The 19,460-nt window shown below is 39.2% G+C and overlaps 1 protein-coding gene across 1 annotated transcript in view; it reads left to right on the top strand.

Moving 5' to 3' along the window:
• Positions 1 to 19,099, top strand: part of LOC145405521 (carbohydrate sulfotransferase 11-like) — a 49,839-nt gene extending 30,740 nt beyond the window's left edge. Inside the window, exons 2-9 of the mRNA XM_080276865.1 lie at positions 910 to 1,116; positions 3,814 to 4,122; positions 4,719 to 4,805; positions 5,234 to 5,454; positions 6,430 to 6,531; positions 9,405 to 9,690; positions 11,427 to 11,472; positions 11,927 to 19,099. Coding sequence (XP_080132991.1) covers positions 976 to 1,116; positions 3,814 to 4,122; positions 4,719 to 4,805; positions 5,234 to 5,454; positions 6,430 to 6,531; positions 9,405 to 9,690; positions 11,427 to 11,472; positions 11,927 to 12,120 — 1,386 coding nt within the window. The 5' untranslated portion in view covers positions 910 to 975 and the 3' untranslated portion in view covers positions 12,121 to 19,099. The remainder of the gene's footprint in view (positions 1 to 909; positions 1,117 to 3,813; positions 4,123 to 4,718; positions 4,806 to 5,233; positions 5,455 to 6,429; positions 6,532 to 9,404; positions 9,691 to 11,426; positions 11,473 to 11,926) is intronic.
• Positions 19,100 to 19,460: the final 361 nt, after the last annotated feature.

The raw sequence follows: 19,460 nt of genomic DNA, 5'->3' as shown, positions 1-19,460 counted from the left end.
TCTCTCTCTCTCTCTGTCGATGAAAGAGGTGTACTAATATTTCACGTTCTATGTTTTCTGACTTTCCTCTGCTACCTAGTATTCTGCCCTAATATTTCGCCTTTTATACGACACACACACACACACACACACACACACACACACACACACACACACACACACACACACACACACACACATATCTCCCGTATGTAAAATCGTGTATCTTAGTGAGCAGTTTACTTTTGCCGTTTTACCTGTGAGTGCCTTATACTCGCATAGTTCTGGTACCGTGTGTGTGTGTGTGTGTGTGTGAGAGAGAGAGAGAGAGAGAGAGAGAGAGAGAGAGTTTGTTGGTGGTTTTTGTGTGTATTTTTACCATACCTAATTGTTCTTATGTAATTGTTATAGGTAATGTAAGAACACACACAAACACCCCCAACACACACAGAAACCACAAACAAACTCTCTCTCTCTCTCTCTCTCTCAAAGTCCAAGTGCGTTTCATAGCCACACATGCACATATTTTTCACACTGGATATGCACTTTTTCACTGCCTTTGTGTGTGTGTGTGTGTTTGGAATTTCTTACATAGAGAGGGAGACAAACAGACAGACAGAGAAACCACAGTAAACAAATTGTCAGAAAAAACGTTTCATATATCATGTAGAGTAGACAGATAGATAAATAGATAGTTACAGAGAAATAGATAGGCAGATAGATGTATGTTCACAGTATATCTGTGTACGTATTGGAGTGTCTGGCTTGCTTATGTCGGATATGCGCGGACATTTGTACTTTACACACACACACACACACACACACACACACACACACACACGCACACACACTCTCTCTCTCTCTCTCTCTCTCTCTCTCTCTCTCTCAATATTGCTTTTACGTCATTACTTTTTTTTTTTTTTTTTTCAGCTTAGCAAGATGGCGGCGGTGCGACTTCACGAGCGACGAGGAAGGTGAAGCAGAAAGACAGACATAATGCGACTCCGTGTACGTCTCAAGTCCCTGTGTGTACTGGCGGTGCTGTGCGTGTGCGTCCTTGTGTACACCTTCTTCATTGTGCACGCAGACGGCACAGCTGGTACACACAACAATAAGGTAGCCAGGATTACGCGGGAGGTAAGTGGAGAGAGAGAGGGGGGGGGGAGACGGACGAAGTATGTGAATAAGAGGGTGGGTGAGGGTGAAGTGGATGAGAGTTATGGTAAGGAGTACGAGAGAGAGAGAGAGAGAGAGAGAGAGAGGGGTGATGTGAAAATGGTTCAAAGAAAATTGAGCAAGACGAAAATAATTCTTTGGGTGGTGGAATAGTAAGGCAGCAGCAGGAAAGGAAGGTCTGAAGAAGTAAGAATGGAGAGGAAAAAGGTGTGATGCACAAGAAGAAAAGGAAGGATGAAAGAAAAGAGGAAGGATAAGAAGGGAAGAAAGTGGATTTAACTTCGTTCATACTGAAGCTTGCTTGGAAAACTTCTTAGCAACGATAGAAAACTTAAGGTTTCGTGGGTGAGCTCATGAATAACTGATGATATTTCTGTGATATAATTACATTCTCCAGACATTTGCCTGAAGTTTCACAACCACTCGTGTGATCATGTGGTGGGGATGGAGAAGGACTGACTGACTAACAGTAGCATAACTAGGCATCGAGAACCAGGGGGACCAAACTGGGGGCCAAACCCTTTTCTTGGGGGGACCCACTGCTGCACAGTGTGCACATGTTGTATTAAATAACATGAAATTTCAAATGGAGAGGAGGCAGTTTAGGGGGAGGGGGAAAAGGGTCTGGTTGAGGAGGGCCTGGGACCCTCCAGACCCTCACCCTCCATGGTTATGCCCTGACTGATAACGATATTTGAGTAATGCAGAAGGGAGAGACCAAGAATGAGATGGAGGGACAGAATGGTGAGGTATATGATAGAGAGGGGTGTGAGTTGGAGAATGGGCAGCCTGATTGCAGAGGACAGAGTAACATGGAGGCAATTCCTCTGTGGCCACCCTTTACATGATTAAGGCATCAGGTGATAGGTAAGTATATCACTTGTCCTGCCTAATGTGTTCCCACATGAACCTGTTAGTATTATTGCATTCCCATCAGCACTGGTGGCAGGTGGTGGCAACCATCATCCACTGACTTTATGTAGTGGTTCCTATTTCATCATCTTTATCATTCCTCTTCTGTGTTTGCCCTCTTCTCCTCCTTTATCTCCAGTCCTTCCTCTCACTTTTGCTGCTCTTCTTTCCACTTCAGGTGGCTCTACACTGAGTGACAAGCCTAGTGGTTACCTGTTGTTGTTGTTGATCAACCCTAGTCTGTCTGGCCAAGCAGACCCATCAACCACAGGCAAGCATCCATCCTGTGCAGTGAACCAATGTTCCTTGTGTGGAGTTTTGGTTCCTTGATGGATGCCCCATTTAACAGGGTCATCGTAGTAGGCTCCATTTCACCCCATGATCTGGTTATGTGGTTACCACCTGGGTTTGTGAATGGTTTTCTGGATTACAGGAAACCATTAGACTTGTCATAAAGTGTAGAGCCACCTGAAATAGAAAGAAGAGTAATAAAAAATGACACAAAAGAAAGGGAGACATAAGAACAGAAGAGAGTACAAGGTGATTGAAGAAGGGGGCAGCATTATATCAAGTGAGTGGATGATGGTCGTCATCACTCACTACAAGTGGTTTTCTGTAACCCAGGAAACTATTTACATTGCTGGGTGATAACCATATACAGTACCAAATACGGGGTGATGTACACCCTACTATGGTACCGCTGTTAACCAAAATCTCTGCACTCTTCTCCAAACCTCATTATGGTGAGGCACTGTCTGCCACAAGGAAATATTGGTTCACTGCATGGGATGGCCCTGCATGAGCAGTTGCCTGCTTGCAGTTGATGGGTCTGCTCAGCCAAACAGACTGGGGTTACCCAAGAGCAACAACAACAATAACAACCATGAACAGTAGTTATTTCAACTTGTATTATTGTTACATGTATACACAGCATAATACTGTATTTGTTGTTGTTTAGGCCCCAGGTTTATCTGAACATGAACCTCAAGTGAAGGCTGAGGTTGCCCATGTGCAATCCACCATTCTACTTCCTGAGGATAGGGGAGAATTAAGGGATGCTTGTATATTCTGTGAAATACATTATCTGATTTAAGGGGCTAACTTGTCCTTCTAGAGCTTGTTTTCAAGCACTCAGGACATGATAGCAGTTGGCCACCACTCTGGCTACCCAAGAACTGTATCCAGTTTGTTTTCATATTACAGAACTTGGCCATGTTAACAGCTTGAATAACTCGAATAATAAGTTGTGGTTGTATGAAATTACATGAGCCTGAGCTGTAGTTATGCCATATCAATGAGTCTCCTTGATTACACATCAAATGTACTCTCCAGTCTGACTATACCTGGCCATCAGCCAAGCTGAAATGGGTCTATGGATCGTTGTCAGATGAAAACAGAGTGCTATAGATTCCCTAAATTTGTATTCCTAAAATATTTTCTAAGTTTCAGGACTTGGTAACTGTGAGATGCTTGGTTTTCCATAACTAGTAGGGTAGTTCTAGAACTATTTTTTGGTTTTCATGTTTCTAGAGTTTATTTTCTAAATTTCATGACCTAGAGCTTATTTTGTAATGTATTTTCTCGCTTTCAGGACACTTGTGTTTTTCCTGAACATTTTTTTCTGGAGCTAATGTTATTGCTTTCAAGATTCCAGAGTCTTACTTCATGATTCTGGAGCTTATATTGTAACCTTCTCTCTAATCTCCAGATTTTAGACCTTATTCTAACATATTTTTTGACTTCCAGGACTTGATATCATTGGGCCACTACTCTGAACCCATGATACCCAAGGACCAGGATGCCAACTTCACACCCACCCAAGCCTACCCCAACCCCGCTCCACCACTCTCACACAACGTCTTCAGCACATTGGTAGGTGGAAAGGAGCCATGCGATACCCAGTGCCAACTACGCCACCTCAATAGCCAAAGTGAACACGCAAGAGCACCAAACTCGACCAAGGTCCACAGGCCAATGTGTGATCGGATGTGCAGGAAGAGGAAGCTGATTCAGCAAGGGCTAATCAAGTCCAAGGCTTATGCCTCAAGGGTACAGGTAAATATAATATAATTTAAAGGGAGATATATGTCAGGAATGGTGCTAATTAATACAGTAGAAAGAAAAGTATATTGCAGTAATATGATGAGCAATACTGTTAATACTTACATTTCTGTAAAATGTTTTGTTTTCATACAGTATATAGTTTCTGTAGTTGTTAAGTCACAGGTCAGTAGAGTTTGACCTGTTGAGTTTAGTGATACCTTGTTAAGTGAGTTACAGTACTGAAATACGATTGAAGCTAGTGCTGGCCTAAGGCTTCCTCAGGTACAGTATTTGCCTAGGTTGCCTTCTTCTAGACAGCACAAAAACTGAGTGAAATATCACTACAGATTGTTGATCAACACGAGAGTGGCTTTTAACTGTATGGATGAGGAGTGTTAAGAGAGCTATTAGTTTCCATGATAAAACCAGTATTGGGATATGCAGCAGTTGTAGGGTGACCTCATTAAAAAATTAAGCATGTCAATTAATAGGACAACACAAGCTCAGTTCACACTTACTTTTCATACTTCAGTTTACACCACACTTTGGTAAATACGACTAGGGGAAATACAGAGTGTAGTAGTAACATGGATCTGTTTATGTGGCAGGTGGAGAATGTGACACTACCAGAATCATGGACAGTGACACAAGAACTGGAGGACAGACTCTCACTTCGTCGTGATCATGTTAGAAAGGTGAGTGCCTGTCGTTTCTTATTGTTAGTACAGCGGAGCCATCTTGGGAGTAGAAATGTTCAGTACAGGTGTTCTTCAACTTGAGTGTGAGCTTTGTTTTGTGAAGATGGAATTTATAAGTTCATAAGTAAAAAATTACTCTTGGGGTTACAAATGCTACTTGGTATGTGTACTGTGTATAGGAGAAAGAAAATACAATTCACAGAAAGTTCACTATAGCTACATTACAGTGCAGTTCACCACACCACAGCACCCTTACACCTACATGTGCTTACCTCATGCATTACACTGTCAAAGTGCAAGCAATTCTTTTCATGAGATCTTGTGTTAAGTTTAAATTATGTAAACCAGAAGTTGTAGCTCAGAGAACCTCATATGTAATCACAGCATAGAACTCTAAACCATAATGCATTATCCTACTCCAACAGACATGCAGGAAGTATGGTCTAGACAAGCCCACCTCCAGCTACCAGCCTAATGCATGGGAGTTCCTGATTAATGAGCGTTATGGACTGGTTTGGTGTAATGTCTTTAAGGCAGCCTCCTCAACATGGATATACAACTTTAATCTACTAGCTGGATATTCAGAGAAAGAGCTGCTGGAAGCTAAGGAGGCACCAATAAATTTAGCCCGCAAGAGATATCCCAGGTATTTGCGGTTTTGTTTACCGTATTTTGTAATGGATTTGAAGGTTTGATTTTTCCATTGTAGTATCCAGGGGATAGTCTTTGTCAGTAATGTACACATATGTATACTTGGAGTTGTATTAGTTAGCTAGTGTTATGATTTAAAAAAAAAAAAAAAAACAGCATTGTACAGGTATGCTTGGAGCTGAGTACAGTATATATTACTTAGTGTTAAGATTTAAAAGTCTTATATTAAAAAGTGGAGAGATATCCTTTGTATATTAATATCTTCATACGCAGCATCCCGGTGAAGCACACTTAACTTCTTCAGTCTGATGACGTAGTTTGATAATTTATTCTTGTTACCTCCAGACAGTTTTACTTAGGTGGAGAAAGATTTCTCATACTGAAGATGTTAAGTTTAAAAAGTCTAACTTGAATAAAATGTGTGGAGATAACAGTAGTAGTAGTAGTTGTAGTCCCAGGTTCATCTGAAATGCGCACGTAGTGAATTACTGACTGAATTTGTCCTCCTCCTGCAGTCTACCTTCCTTCATTCAGAAGATAGGGAGGGGACTGAGGGTTGTAACTTGTTTGTACATTAGGGCAGCTCCACTGCCCGGTCGTATTGGTGGTACCACATGAAGGCATCCCTCTCTTGTACCAACTTGACCTTAGTAATAGACAATATCATACTGGTGTGGTAACCTGACCTTAGTATAATACATCATCCTGTTGAAGGGGTTAACCTGACCCTATAATCCATTTGTTTTCATCTGACAAAGATTCATAACCTCTTTCAGCTCAGTTGACGGTCAGATGTAGTTAGACATGAGGATAAATTTGAATAGTAACAGAGATTCATTTCTGCCTCATAGCTAAGGCTCACTGAATATCATGCAACCACAGCTTGGTATTCAAATTGCCTGAGTGACCCAGTTCTGTCAGATGAAAACAGACCAATTTCTGTTTGGTAATGTTTGTGTTCTCCCCACAGGCCGACTGTGCAGCAGCTACAGACAACTCTCGACAACACAAACCCTCCTCTTGCCTTTATGATTGCACGCCACCCTTTCAAGAGGCTTGTGTCTGCATACAGGTATGCTCATAGCTGAGAGAGAGAGAGAGAATGTTACGAAGAGTTATAAGGACAACTCACCATCCACTCACTCGATGTAGTGTTGCTCTCAGGTGTCTGCCCTTTCCTCTGCTCCCTCCATTCCTTCCTTCCTCTTCTGTCTTTCTTTACTTCATTCTTTCCACAGCCTTCTGCCTACGGGTGACTTTACACTCCCTCTTTTGTCTTTCTGTCCTCCATTCTTTCCTCTTTCTTCTGCCTGTGAGTGACTCAACACTGAGTGACAAGCCTAATGGTTTCCTGTACACCAGGAAACCATTTACAATGCTGGGTGGTAACAATATAAACAAATTATGACTCCTGGTGGTTTAGTGGGTAATTACAGCACTCCAGTCGGATTAAGCCGGTGGATGTTTATATCCAAGAAGTAGTTAGGGTTATTGCTCATGTAAAGCCAATCAGGGATGAGTGAGGCTGGTCACTCTCATCTTAAATGTCAGGACCAACTTGCATAGCCCCTGGCTCCTACGCTTCTCATGGGGCAACATAGGATTGGATGATGGATGGATGGATGAATGGAATACCTCAAAAAGTTCTATGATTCATACTATGGAGGTTGCCAGAGAGAGAGGGAGAGAGATTGTGTGACAAAAGGGGTACTCCTTTCATCATTCCTTTGCCAAAGTGATTTCGCTATCAGTTTTTCCATGCTTGCCCATTACAGTTCCTTGTTATATCAGATGTCACTTATTCATAAGCTCATTCACCATAGAATTCTGTAGTTCAGATTATGCTCACTTTTTGAACCCTTGATTGTAGCTCATTGTAAATAATTTCCAAGCCATATCTTTAAAACTATAATCTTAGCAGCCTTATCATCATTTACTTTACATTTTTCCTTCTGGATACATATTCAATTTATGTACTATCAGCTGAAGGCTCTTTCATTTTCTGAGAAGATTAAGCATCCTCAGCATGTAGGCAAATAAGAATTCATTGCACATTGTCATTCTAGTTAATTTTCACTTTTGCATATGATGTCCTCATTATGTGTTATATTATAGCACCTCCAAAATCTTTTTTATATGCAGTGATATTCAATGTGTCTTGGGAGGAAAGACATAACTTTGGGAAATGATCGATAAGGAAGTACTGAGTAAAAAATGCTATATCATCGTGGGTCCAGATCTCAGCCAATGTGAAGCTATAGTTACTGATTACCATGTTGGTGAGAATTATATACAGTGAAAGACTGACTAAGAGGGTGTATGTAGGTGAGGTGGAGGGAGGGAGAGGGAGGGGTAGACCGAGGATGAGGTGGAGGGATGGAGTTGAGAGGTATATGAGGGAGGGGGGGGGTGAGTTGGGGGGAGGGTAGTCAAATGGTGGGTGACAGAGTGACTTGGAGGCGTTTTGTCTGCGGCCACCCTTTGCGGGATTAGGGCGTCGGGCTATAGATAGATAGATAGATAGATATTTTGCCTGTAAAGTCATCAGTAATACACCTCAGTAACAGCTGAAATTTGGACCCATATTCATATAACTTTTTTTTTACTCAGACTTCCATCATCTGTCATTTTCCAAAGTTATGACATTTCATCTGGGACACCCTGTATACAGTATATATACAGATGGTTAGGCCTGTGAAGTGGAACCTGGGGCTTGATTGATTATGTGACCCATACCTCTGACCATGTTGTTGATATTTCTTCCACCTTTGTACTCTCTCCTCCCTTGTTTTTAGATACTTTAGGTGGGAATAGCGATCAGGATTATGATGATGATGATGGTAGCTGTATACTTAAGCATTCCTTCCAGTGTTCAGCAATCACGTCATCCTCATCCTTAACTGTACCATTGATACAGGTATTTCTAATTTTCTGTTCATTATCATAATAAGTGTTATTTGATATGTTTTCTCCACTGTGATTTTGTTCACTTAAACAGGGTCCTTTCTGGCAGTTAATGCAACAAAAACAACAACATCCAATCCCATTTACCCCATATAAACAGGAGCATAGGGGCCCAGGGCATGGCTAGTCTCAGCATTTAAGGCAGTGGTGACCAGCCTCACTATCCCCTGAGTGACATGCAAGCAAGAAACTCCCACTTCACAGATAGAACCTCATCTGGCTGGAGAGCCCTAACCCACTACATCACCATCCATCATTTAGTTATACAGTTACCATCCAGCATAGTAAATTGTCAGAGTCATCCTAAAGCACTACCAGACCTTCCTTATGCTATTTCAGTAACAAGAACAGACAAATGTGGAAGTGAGATAGCACCGTGGTGTTGATGTGGGTGTGCTAGAAAGCATTAGGAAAATGTGCTGAAATAGTTTGGTCATATGGAGAGGATGGAGAATGAGACTCTGACCAGGAGAGTGTACAGTGAATGAGTGAGGTGGAGAGGGGGAGGGGGAAGGGGGGACTGAGAATGAAATGCAGGGGCAGGGTAGAGAAGTATATGAGAGAGGAAGAGTCAGAGAGAGAGCACCAAGATGATGGAGGACAAAGTAACTTGGAGGTGATTCATTTATGGCTACCCCTTATGCAGTTAAGGTGTATAGATACAGTATATAGTATGTAGATAGATACTTTTTTTTTTTCTTTAACAAGATCTGCTCTGGTTGCTAGTATTGTACTGTATTATTCAGCACATTCCCATTGTAGTCACCCAATATATGATCATTCATGACAGAGTTCTCATTATCCATTCATGTGTCTTGCTTATACGATCTCGGCAACACCAGATTGTATATATGAGTACCATAAGCATTATGTGATTGGTTTTCAAAACACATCCCAGTCATGAAACGAGAGCATGCTATATTAAATGTTCTATGTACAGCACCAAATATGGTAACAAAATATTCTTGTTAACTTTTACAGAGACAAGATCCTCTCTGGTAGCCGATATTATAGTAAAGTAACAAGAATAATCCTGAAGCAGTACCAGAATCTTGGACCAGGTGTGCGCAGTGGTGGAGGGAGCACGGGTATGGGTGAAAAACAAGTATTCGGCAGGTCACGCCCACAAGCCACGGTCCCCTCTTTTGCTCAGTTCATCCAGTATCTTCTGGATGAGAATAACAAAGGGGCTAAGTTGGATGAACACTGGACACCCATCAACACCTTTTGCACCCCTTGTCTAGTACCGTTTGATGTGTTTGCCAAGGTGAGAGGAATGGGTATGCAGTTTGCCTTTAGGTTTTATTAATACAGTGTTACATCAGATAATTTCATATTTATTGTAACTGTAACCATAGAACCAATGACTAGATGTGTAGTGGTTTACTGGGTTAAGTCACTTCATCCAAATGTTGCCCATAATGGTTTGAGCCCAAGAGTTAGCTGAGGCTTATTGCATACATAATGCCACTCAGGGGAATTGTAACTGGTCACTTTGTCTTAAATACTTGGACTGGACTAAACAGCCAAGCTCCAGGGCCCTACACTCCTAATTTTGAGAGCTGTACAGGGCTGGATGATACCTGGATGAAATGTCTGAGAAAATCAGTTAGTTCCAGTGTACATTTCTTTTATGAAGCATTACTTTCCTCATACAGAATAACAGTTCATCTTAAGAAGCTACCAGCTACTGCAGTAAATATAAATACAGTAGATGATTTCTGATGCCGCATGAGATGCTGGAAGGCAGTAGATTATGTTTTATTTCACAAACTAGTCTCATCATGCAACTTAGGAATTGAGCAGGGTGTGCAAATGATGACAGAAAAATCAGCACACTTTATAGATGAATAAATGTGAAACTCTTGCACAGTATTCTGAGAACTTTGTCAGGTTCAGAACATCATATTGCTGGGTTTCAGAAGGCATTACTCACTGTCTGTTTAGTCCCTTTCAGGAAGTGGATCAATATTAATGTCTGCGGGAGTATAGCCAGGCTAAAAAATACCAGTATGAAAACTCTTTGCATGGATGACAGTATTCTGATGAACTGAATATAGTACAACACATGACCATTTAACAGTGATTGCATAAAAAGGGTGTGCATCATTGTATAGAAGGGGTCAGCGGAGTTTGTTCCAGTATGTGTTATAGGAACCCTCCCCCAAACTGAACGAAATTGAAAGTTGCAATAATATAAATACATTAAAGATATCATACAGCACTGAGGTCATTGATGTCTCCTTTGCCTCATTCCTTGTTTGGCCAGATGGTAAACTGTTGTATTACCAGATATGCAAAGAATACAGGGTCTGTTCTTGCTGTTCATTCGTTCATTCATCATGCAATCCAGTGTTGCCCCATGAGGAGTGTAGGAGCCAAGGGTTAGGCAAGTTGGTCCTGACATTTAAGATGAGAGTGACTGGCCCTACTTATCCCTGTGTGACATTACTTGAGCAATAAACCCCAATCATCCCTTGGATATAAACCTGCACCAGCTCAGTCTTATAACATAAAATACAGGGAGGTTAGATTCCACTTTGCAGTTTGTTAGCTCACCAACCTTGATTATCATCAAGGTAACCCAGTGTGAATAGGAGAAATTTTGTCTTAATTTCCAGCAAACTTTTATTCACCTCAAGAATGTCATCCCATCCTGTCAGGGCTAAGAATAGTCTGTACAGTACTAAAATTTTGAGGATAGAAGAAATCTTGCCTCTTGTGTTTTTACTGCTGAAAGAAGATTTTATCCATCTCAGGAGCATCTCCTTGTCATGTAAGGTTTAAAGAGAGTCCATAATAATCATCTGAGAGTAGGAGAAATCTTGTCCATTCTATTTTAACAATTGACAGACAGTTTTATTCATCTCATGAGCATATTCTTGTCATCACAGGATTAATAACACACTAGGTAGCCTGGAAGATCCTGCATCGGTTCTGCTTTATTGATTCAGTATTTTACATTTTACTCTGTTGTGGTACTCATGTTATCTATTGTTTCAGGTTGAGACTTTGGAGGAGGATGGCAACTACATAATATTTTCTGCAGGTATGAGTTTTGTGCATAAATGATAAGTTTTGCTAGGCAGTTTACTAAATGCAGTAGTATATTAGTTATTTTAAGTGGATTTGATTTGCCTTTTATGAGGAAGGGATGGAGAATGAGAAACTGACTAGAGTGTATATGAATGAGGTGGAGGGGGAGGGGGAAACACAGGATGAGATGGAGGGATGGAGGGGAGAGATATATAAGAGAAGGGTATGTGGGCTGGAGGGAGGACAGCCAAATGGCAGAGTGCAGGGTGATGTAACCACCTCTTATGGGAATATAGCATCAGGCAATAGATAGATAAATACTCTAGACAGGTAGATTTGTAGTAGTGTATAGCCAGGATACACAACGTTGCAACTTTAGCTAAGGATAGTTAGAGATTACTGTACCTAATGCAGGAGATATATAAATTTGCCTAGATACCACAGTGTCTCATACTTTATATTTGCAGGCATAGCTGACGTGATCAGGCCAAAGAGAATTAATCGGTCTCGTGACAAGCCAACAGAAGAGGTGGCAGACAAGTTCCTCTGCCAGTTAACAAAATCACAAATGGAAGGTCTGATGGAAATGTATAAATATGATATAGAGTTATTTCAGTATGATGTCAGCAAATACAAGGAATGTACAATGAACAACACTTGAAGACTGTATATTTAATGTCATATATATTGAGATTCTGTTATAGCTGTACAGTACTTGAAATCTGAAATATCTGATCACTAAAAAGTGTAAGGTGACATATTGTGCAATATTGGTGGTAGAGGCTTGCTGATGTTTTGAATATAATTAATATGCCCTATCAGATGGAGTGGCTTCTCCTAAGGTTAATATAATTACTGTACCTGGCAGTGGGAAGAATTAATTACAAAGATATTGTATTTGACCCAAGCTGAGACTTTCATATTCTTAAAAATCATATTACACCCTGCAGATTTCTTTTGTCCTCAAACAGCTTCCAGCAACTGTTGGGAAGTAATTAGCTGTCTTTGGCACTTAATTTGGCTGCCAGTCCATAGGAAACATCAGCTGTACCATGGCCAGCCCCAGTACAGAGATTTCCCTAAGAGGAAACATGGCATCATTTTTACATATGTTACATATGTATTCAACCCTTGAAGAGGTAGAGATCTCACCAGGCTGAATAAAATCACTGAACGTTTTAATCTAGCAACCTAAAATTGCCATTTTCCTGTCATGAATGCTGAGTTTTTACACCAGATCAGGGCCAGAAAATGCTGCTAGTCATGAAGAAGTGATGTGGAAAGAATGTAGAGGTGTGGTATTGTCTTACTGTGCAAAAGAATGAAAATCTGGGCCAAGTCAAGATGAAATGAATATAGTGTGACCACTCCTGAATGGATTGAGTGAAATTCTATAGGTTTAATATGCTGAGGAGTAGGATTTCCCTAAAATGCAGAAAATTATTTGACATCAGTAAGAATATAATAGTGAAGTGCAACACAACCTCTTAATGGATTATAGAAATACTAGAGATGCAATACTTCCTTACCCCTACAGTCTGTGGATTCTTATGATGTAACTACAGTAGAAGAAATAATAATTGTTTCATAATGTAGGGATGTAAGTAGTGGACGTAGAGGTTTTGAGTCAGTAAGAAATTAATGAATGGGGACTGATTTTTGCAGTCAGTAATGATAATTTTTTTCTGAGCAGTGTTAATCTTATATATTTATAAATATGCATATGCATTTTATCATTCAGTCTTCAATGACTCACTCAGTTGGAGATAGAGGTTCAGATGGGGGATTGGGTAGAGGTACCAGTATATGTAATATGTGTAAGGGGTGTGAGTTGAAGAGAGGGTAGCCTGATGGCAGAATGACTTAGAGGTACAGTAATATGTTTATAGCCACCCCTTCTAGGATTAAGGTGTCTTGCTATAGATAGATAAATAGAGTACCTAGAATATACAGTAGTATAAAGGATGTCCTCAGGCTGAAGGGGTAAAGACAGTGTGTTCAGAATCACTGATCATAATCAGTGTGAAGCCTTATTTTATGTCTGTTTTTGCATCTCTTTTATTACTTAGTTAATCATTTCCACTCACTTACTGAATAAGTTTCATGTGTGTCTGATACATTTATGCCTTCTGCAATGAATGATATTTATTATATGCATTTGCTGACATTAGTATTGCCTCACTTCATAATAATAACTGAAACAGTTTAAGTAGTAGTAGAAGCAATAGTAGTAGTAGTACAGTAGTACCCAGGTTCATCTGAAATGTGAACCCAGTGGAATGCAGGCTGAAATTGCCCCCTATCTTGCAGTCCACCACCCTCCTTTCTGGGGTTAGGGTGGGAGTTGAGGGATGTCTGTACAACCAGGCAGTGAAGCCATCCTTATATTGGTACCATCATGTGAAGGCATCTTTCTCCAGCACCAAATATACAGTACAGTAGCTGTGAACAGTGGCATTGGAAACTGAATGATATGATCTTTGGAGCCCAACAAACTTTTAAGAGTACAGTATTATATAATAACTCATGGAGGGCACCGGTTTGAAATGAAGCTTTTTTTGACACAACGTGAGCTGTGGTGTAAACTGCTTCGTATTAAGTCAGTTCAGCTAGATGTGGTTCGCAAGAATTTAAGTCCAAGCGGAAGTTGGGGTTTATCATCATCCAATCCCAGTTTGTCTCTTATAAATAGGAGCATAGAGGCTTGGGGTTAGGCTACTTTGAGTCTCAACATTTAAGGCAAGGGTGACCAGCTTCTCATGCTTCTAAGGTTTATTGGTGCTCTGGGTTGAGCAAATAGTCACTCACCTTATAGAGTACACTGAATAATGTAGGCCAATTCCTCTATGCTATTCTTGGGGCTGTACAGAACTGGATGATAGTTAAATGTTTTGTTATAGGTCAGTTTAAAAAGGGACAATATTAATGTCTGCAACTGTACACCAGAGTGCCTTAGAAAGTGTGTAAGTTCTCACTTTTCAGTCAGTGATAGCGTTTATGAGATAAACTCATCCCTCAAGATATACTGCTAAGCTGTATTGTAATAATATACTGTATATAAATAATCTTGAGTCTCATAACATACAAAGTCACTGATATTCTCACACACTGAATATTTAAGAAAGAATATATTCTTATAAGTCAAGCTTCAGATTTCCATCTGATGCTTTAGTTTCTTAATTTATATAGGATGTACAGTTGCATTCAGGAGAAACGATACACATCTACCCATTTTGTGTAGAATGGTATCCATTGCTGGTAAGATTTGGAACTAATTCCCTCACTTATTGGCACTTTAATGATCAATGCACCAGGCAGTAAGTGAAACGGTTCCACATCTCACCAACAGTAGATTCTACAGTAGATAATATGAGCAGATGTGTATCCCTACATATGAATGCTGCTGTACCAAGTGTGTGCCTTAGTATACTATTGATCTTTCAGTGCAAAAATTTTTATAGAGTTTTTAATGTTAAACTTTATTTTGATAAACTGCAATAGTAGTTTCTTAACCGTTTCTGTATCATAAGGCAACTGTACATATCATGGAATCTTTAAGGATACTATTTTTCTTGAAGTGTAGTATGTATTTACAGTGTTGTATTAATGTCAGATCTTGAAAGTAGGTTATTTTAAATAACTTGCCAGTCTTATGGAAATGTTTCACTATTTCCAGATTCCTTACCTAATCTGCATTTATACAGAAGGAACTAAGAACATTAGTGTGATATATTGACATACCTTCCTAAATGCTGGCATTTATAAATCAAGTCATATATTTAAGTGATACCTGTATGTGAATATACTTTCTTGCTCAGTTTACCTTAAGATGTAACTACTCTTTGTTTGAGCAGAGTATTGTCTTGGTGTCTGGTTATTCCTTTGAAAAAGTGACAAATGCTGTCACAGTCAAATGTCTGTGAAACTTCCCTGCCAGCTATGGTGATGGAAGGTGTTACATGGAATATATTTGTGTGATGGCACTATGAAACATAATGCTGTGCAAATGGATTGGAGAAAAGTGACACTTTCTGACATCTGGGAAGGAATGGTAAATAAGGAAGACAGGACATAATACTGGCAGGGGACTGTCACTGAACTTTTGTTGTGATGGTACAGATGTGATGGATGATTTGCTATGGCACCACATATGTATTTGTCATTATATCAGCATAAGCTTTGTAAAATGGAAAGCTGATTGACTACAATATTTTCTTTAGACAGTTCAAGTAAATAGTTTTGTTCAGATAAGTTATTGTCTTGAAATTCCTAAACAAGAAATTGGGAACAACATTGTTCCCAGCTGCTGAGATAATAATGAGACAGTTGACAATTTACTGTGTGATAATTGCTTCTGGTGAGATCAAAGCATTGACTGTATGTGTTAGCTTGGTTTGCAGTAAGTTTGTATTCAGCACTTAGTTATGGTTTGTATTCAGCACTTAGTTGTGAAACATCAGTCAAACTTTAGTTAATGATGGTGCAGTGTTTTTTAATTATTCTCATTTATTATTTTTTTATCGCATTTATTAACCCTGTTATGTCTGTGTCATTTATACAGTACCAGTAACTGGTGTTCTGATCCAGTATCTCCTTTATATACATATGTGCATAACAGGACATTACAGTTTTAGGCACTGTTTTTTATTTTATGGAACTGTTACATTTGTATAATTTATCAATAGGTTCCAGCTCATTATGTACACTTGTCCTGAGCGTAAAAAAAAAAAAAAATGTAAAAGTTTCATGCATTAGAAGGCAGAATTAACACAAAGAAATTGTCCATTCTAACATGAATGATGTGCTGAAGCCACTGATGTAAATTTTATGGCATTTCAGGATCATTATAATAATTTGTTTTATCCATCCATTGTATCAAGAATAAAACTGATGATCAGTGGTGAGGGATAGAATATCTCACATGTGATATATGCCAGTGATACTGAATTGCTTGTTAGTGGTGAATGTGATAACTGTAGACTGATGAGATTGGGAAATGAGGTTAGAATTATGACATAATATACAATGGGGTATCGTAATTTTGTATGGGATGCATTTCCTGTGTTATTAAAACATTGTATATGGGTATCTTAATTTTGTATGGGATGCATTTCCTGTGTTATTAAAACAGACTAAATAGGACCAGAGTGGGGACTGGGATTCCTTCCCACCCCTCCTCTTTGCACAGTATTGGCATAAGGATTTGGTAACTCCAACTACAAGCACTGGTTGTAAGCAGACTTTTGCAACCTTGGACACTGGAAAGAGAAGGTATACTATTGTTGATTCCAAATCAAAGTACACTTGGATCAGCCTCCATTTTTCAAACTCTCAGTTATGCCTCAGTGTCTTCCACACACTTGTACATTGTCCCCTGTTTGATAACATATGAAACAATGTCTTCCCATAATTGGCCCAATTTTGTAGAACCCCAGACATAGTGGCGTTCTGCATGAACCTCCTTATCACACCTTCCAGGACTCTGTCCATTACCTTCATTATTTGACTGAAAGTTTTATGCCTGTATAATATCCTCTTTCCGGAGCATTGCCCTTCCCTTTATGCAAATTTATAATCACACTCTTCAGCCAGTCATCTGAATGATTGAATTTTTTGTTGTGACTGGGTATATGAATGGGTACTAAATTGAGATGTGCCAGTATGACTGTATCAACTCTGACCCATTACTACACATCTTGACTGCTTAATAGTGAATATAGCATACTAAGTGAAAAGTATTCCTATATTTATTGGCAGCATTATATTGAAAAACATATTAAGTGAAAACATTGTGAATGAGGAATTACTATAATATTGAGAACTTTGAGACACTGTACCACAGTATTGTTCTCAAAGTAGAGCTGCAGCCATCTCTGCCACCTTTAGCCTGTATCAGGCTGTGTTGTTTATTTTGTTCAATTGTAGACAGCTGAACCTTCCACACCTTCACTGTTGAGTTGATGGTACTTTCAACTCTGATACAGTAAGATGTGGGATTTGTGAGTGAACTACAGTACAGGTCAGCCTTGCTATAAAATTGACTTAGGTTTGTGGAAAACAGATTGGATAACAATTGATTCTATATCGAACATGGGAATTGTAGTGATCATATGAGTGAAGTTAGTCATATATTGAAAAATAGTACATTTGTTGGGGATCATTCCAATTATATGCGAGCATGGCGATTGTATAATGAAAAAAAAGGTGATAAAATTTTAAGATCAAATAAGTGAATGAACATATAGCAGCTGGTTGTAAAATGAGGATGACTTGTACTCCATATGATAAGGCATTTTTGGCTGTTTGATAAATACTTCTGTGTAGTGTAGTTGTACCCAGAAGTTTAATAGCAGGTATATTTACTGTCAGCCTAACAGTAGGAATGTAGGAGGTTCATATGTCCATAGTTGTACATGACAAGTAGTATGGAAATCAATTGTGCTTTCTTTCTACTGTCCTTGGGTGGATTCAGGGGTGTTGTGTAGGCTGCCCAGGAAACACCCATGGTTTTTAAAACTGATGTTGATAACTTTTACATAATGGATTGATGGATGGCATCTTTTGTGACTGTTGTATTTATTTCTCCCACACATTTATGATACAGTTCATTCTAGGGGGAAGAAAAAAGTTGCACATCTAAATTCAAAGCATTTAATTCTTGGTTATATACATTAAAATTATATCAGTATTAAATGAAATGTTACTCTGATGGCTTATTTTATCAGTATCAAATCAGATGTTACTTAGGTGGCTTGCTGTATCAAAATTATACTTTACATAGGTGGATGGGATAAAAAGAATTGCCAAATGTTTGTTACAGTTTAAAGTTACATGGGCAGCACCTAACGATTATGCCTGGATCCACCTCTGCTGTCACTTATCAGAGGGTTAACAACCCACCTGTTAATTGTTGGGTGATGCAGTTTAATCCTTTGAATTTAGTGGCTTTTTTTTTTATATAGATTGTTTAACTTGTCTGAGATTTTTTATTCTTTTTTATTTTTGGAGTTAGGATATTCAGTCTGAGAGATTTTAAAAAATATTTTGAATTTATGATATCTGATATGAAAGGGTTTTTAAAAGTTTAGTTAGGTACACCCTTCATTAATCCCTACACTACTAGTGGGCAGCAAAATGGCAGGGGACAGGGCAACATGAGGTGATTTGTTTGTGGCCACCCCTTATGGGATTGAGGTGTCTGGTTGTAGATACATAAAAAGAAGACTTCTAGAAATCTTTCCCAAGTTGAGTAGAATTGGCTCTTCTTAGAACGACTAAAAGTTTGAAAATGTTATCGTAGTAATAGTATTTGTAGCCCAAGGTTCAGCTGAAATATGAACCTGGTAGACTGCAGGCTGAAGTTGTCCTTCAGCAATCCATTATCTGCCATTTGGGGGGGAGGGAGGGAGATCAGGAATGTTTGTAAAATCAGGCAGTGGAGCCATTCAGTTACATTGGTACCACCATGTGAAGGCATCCCTCCTTAGCACCAAACATTGTGGTGAAGGGATTAATCACCTTTTGTATGTTTCTCAAGGACCCAAGGCATTGCTTGCAAATAAATGTGTCAATATTGTGGGGATAAAAGGTGTTGTATGAAATGTTTTTGATGTGATAGCAATATGAAGCACACAACAAAAGCGAATGATAAGAATGGTTACCTTCGAACATTCAAGGAGGAATGAGAAATATGAGAGACAGGACATAGTACAAGTAGGGAATTGTTGGCAGACTTTTGCATGTGGCTGTCCATTATGTTAACTCTTCCTTGTACATGGCACTATTTTCACCTCTTCTCAACCCTTATAAACAGAAAAGTAAGTTTTATTATAAGGGTTAACACCAAGAAATTATCAGCCCTTTATACCTAAAATATTTTTTAGGTTGAAAGGACATTGTACAGAAGAATACAGAAAATACAAGCTAACAGGGTGGTAGTGGAATTCAGTAACATTCACGGCATTCTTATTAAGAGGAATGAAAATGAGTAAGTTTTGCCAT

This window comes from Coenobita brevimanus, chromosome 67 (genome assembly GCF_032717465.1).
Source record: "Coenobita brevimanus isolate Jiangsu-jjx chromosome 67, ASM3271746v2, whole genome shotgun sequence".
NCBI classification, from domain to species: domain Eukaryota; kingdom Metazoa; phylum Arthropoda; class Malacostraca; order Decapoda; family Coenobitidae; genus Coenobita; species Coenobita brevimanus.
Note: the sequence above shows the minus strand (reverse complement) of the source record. Positions and strands in the feature narration are given on the sequence as shown.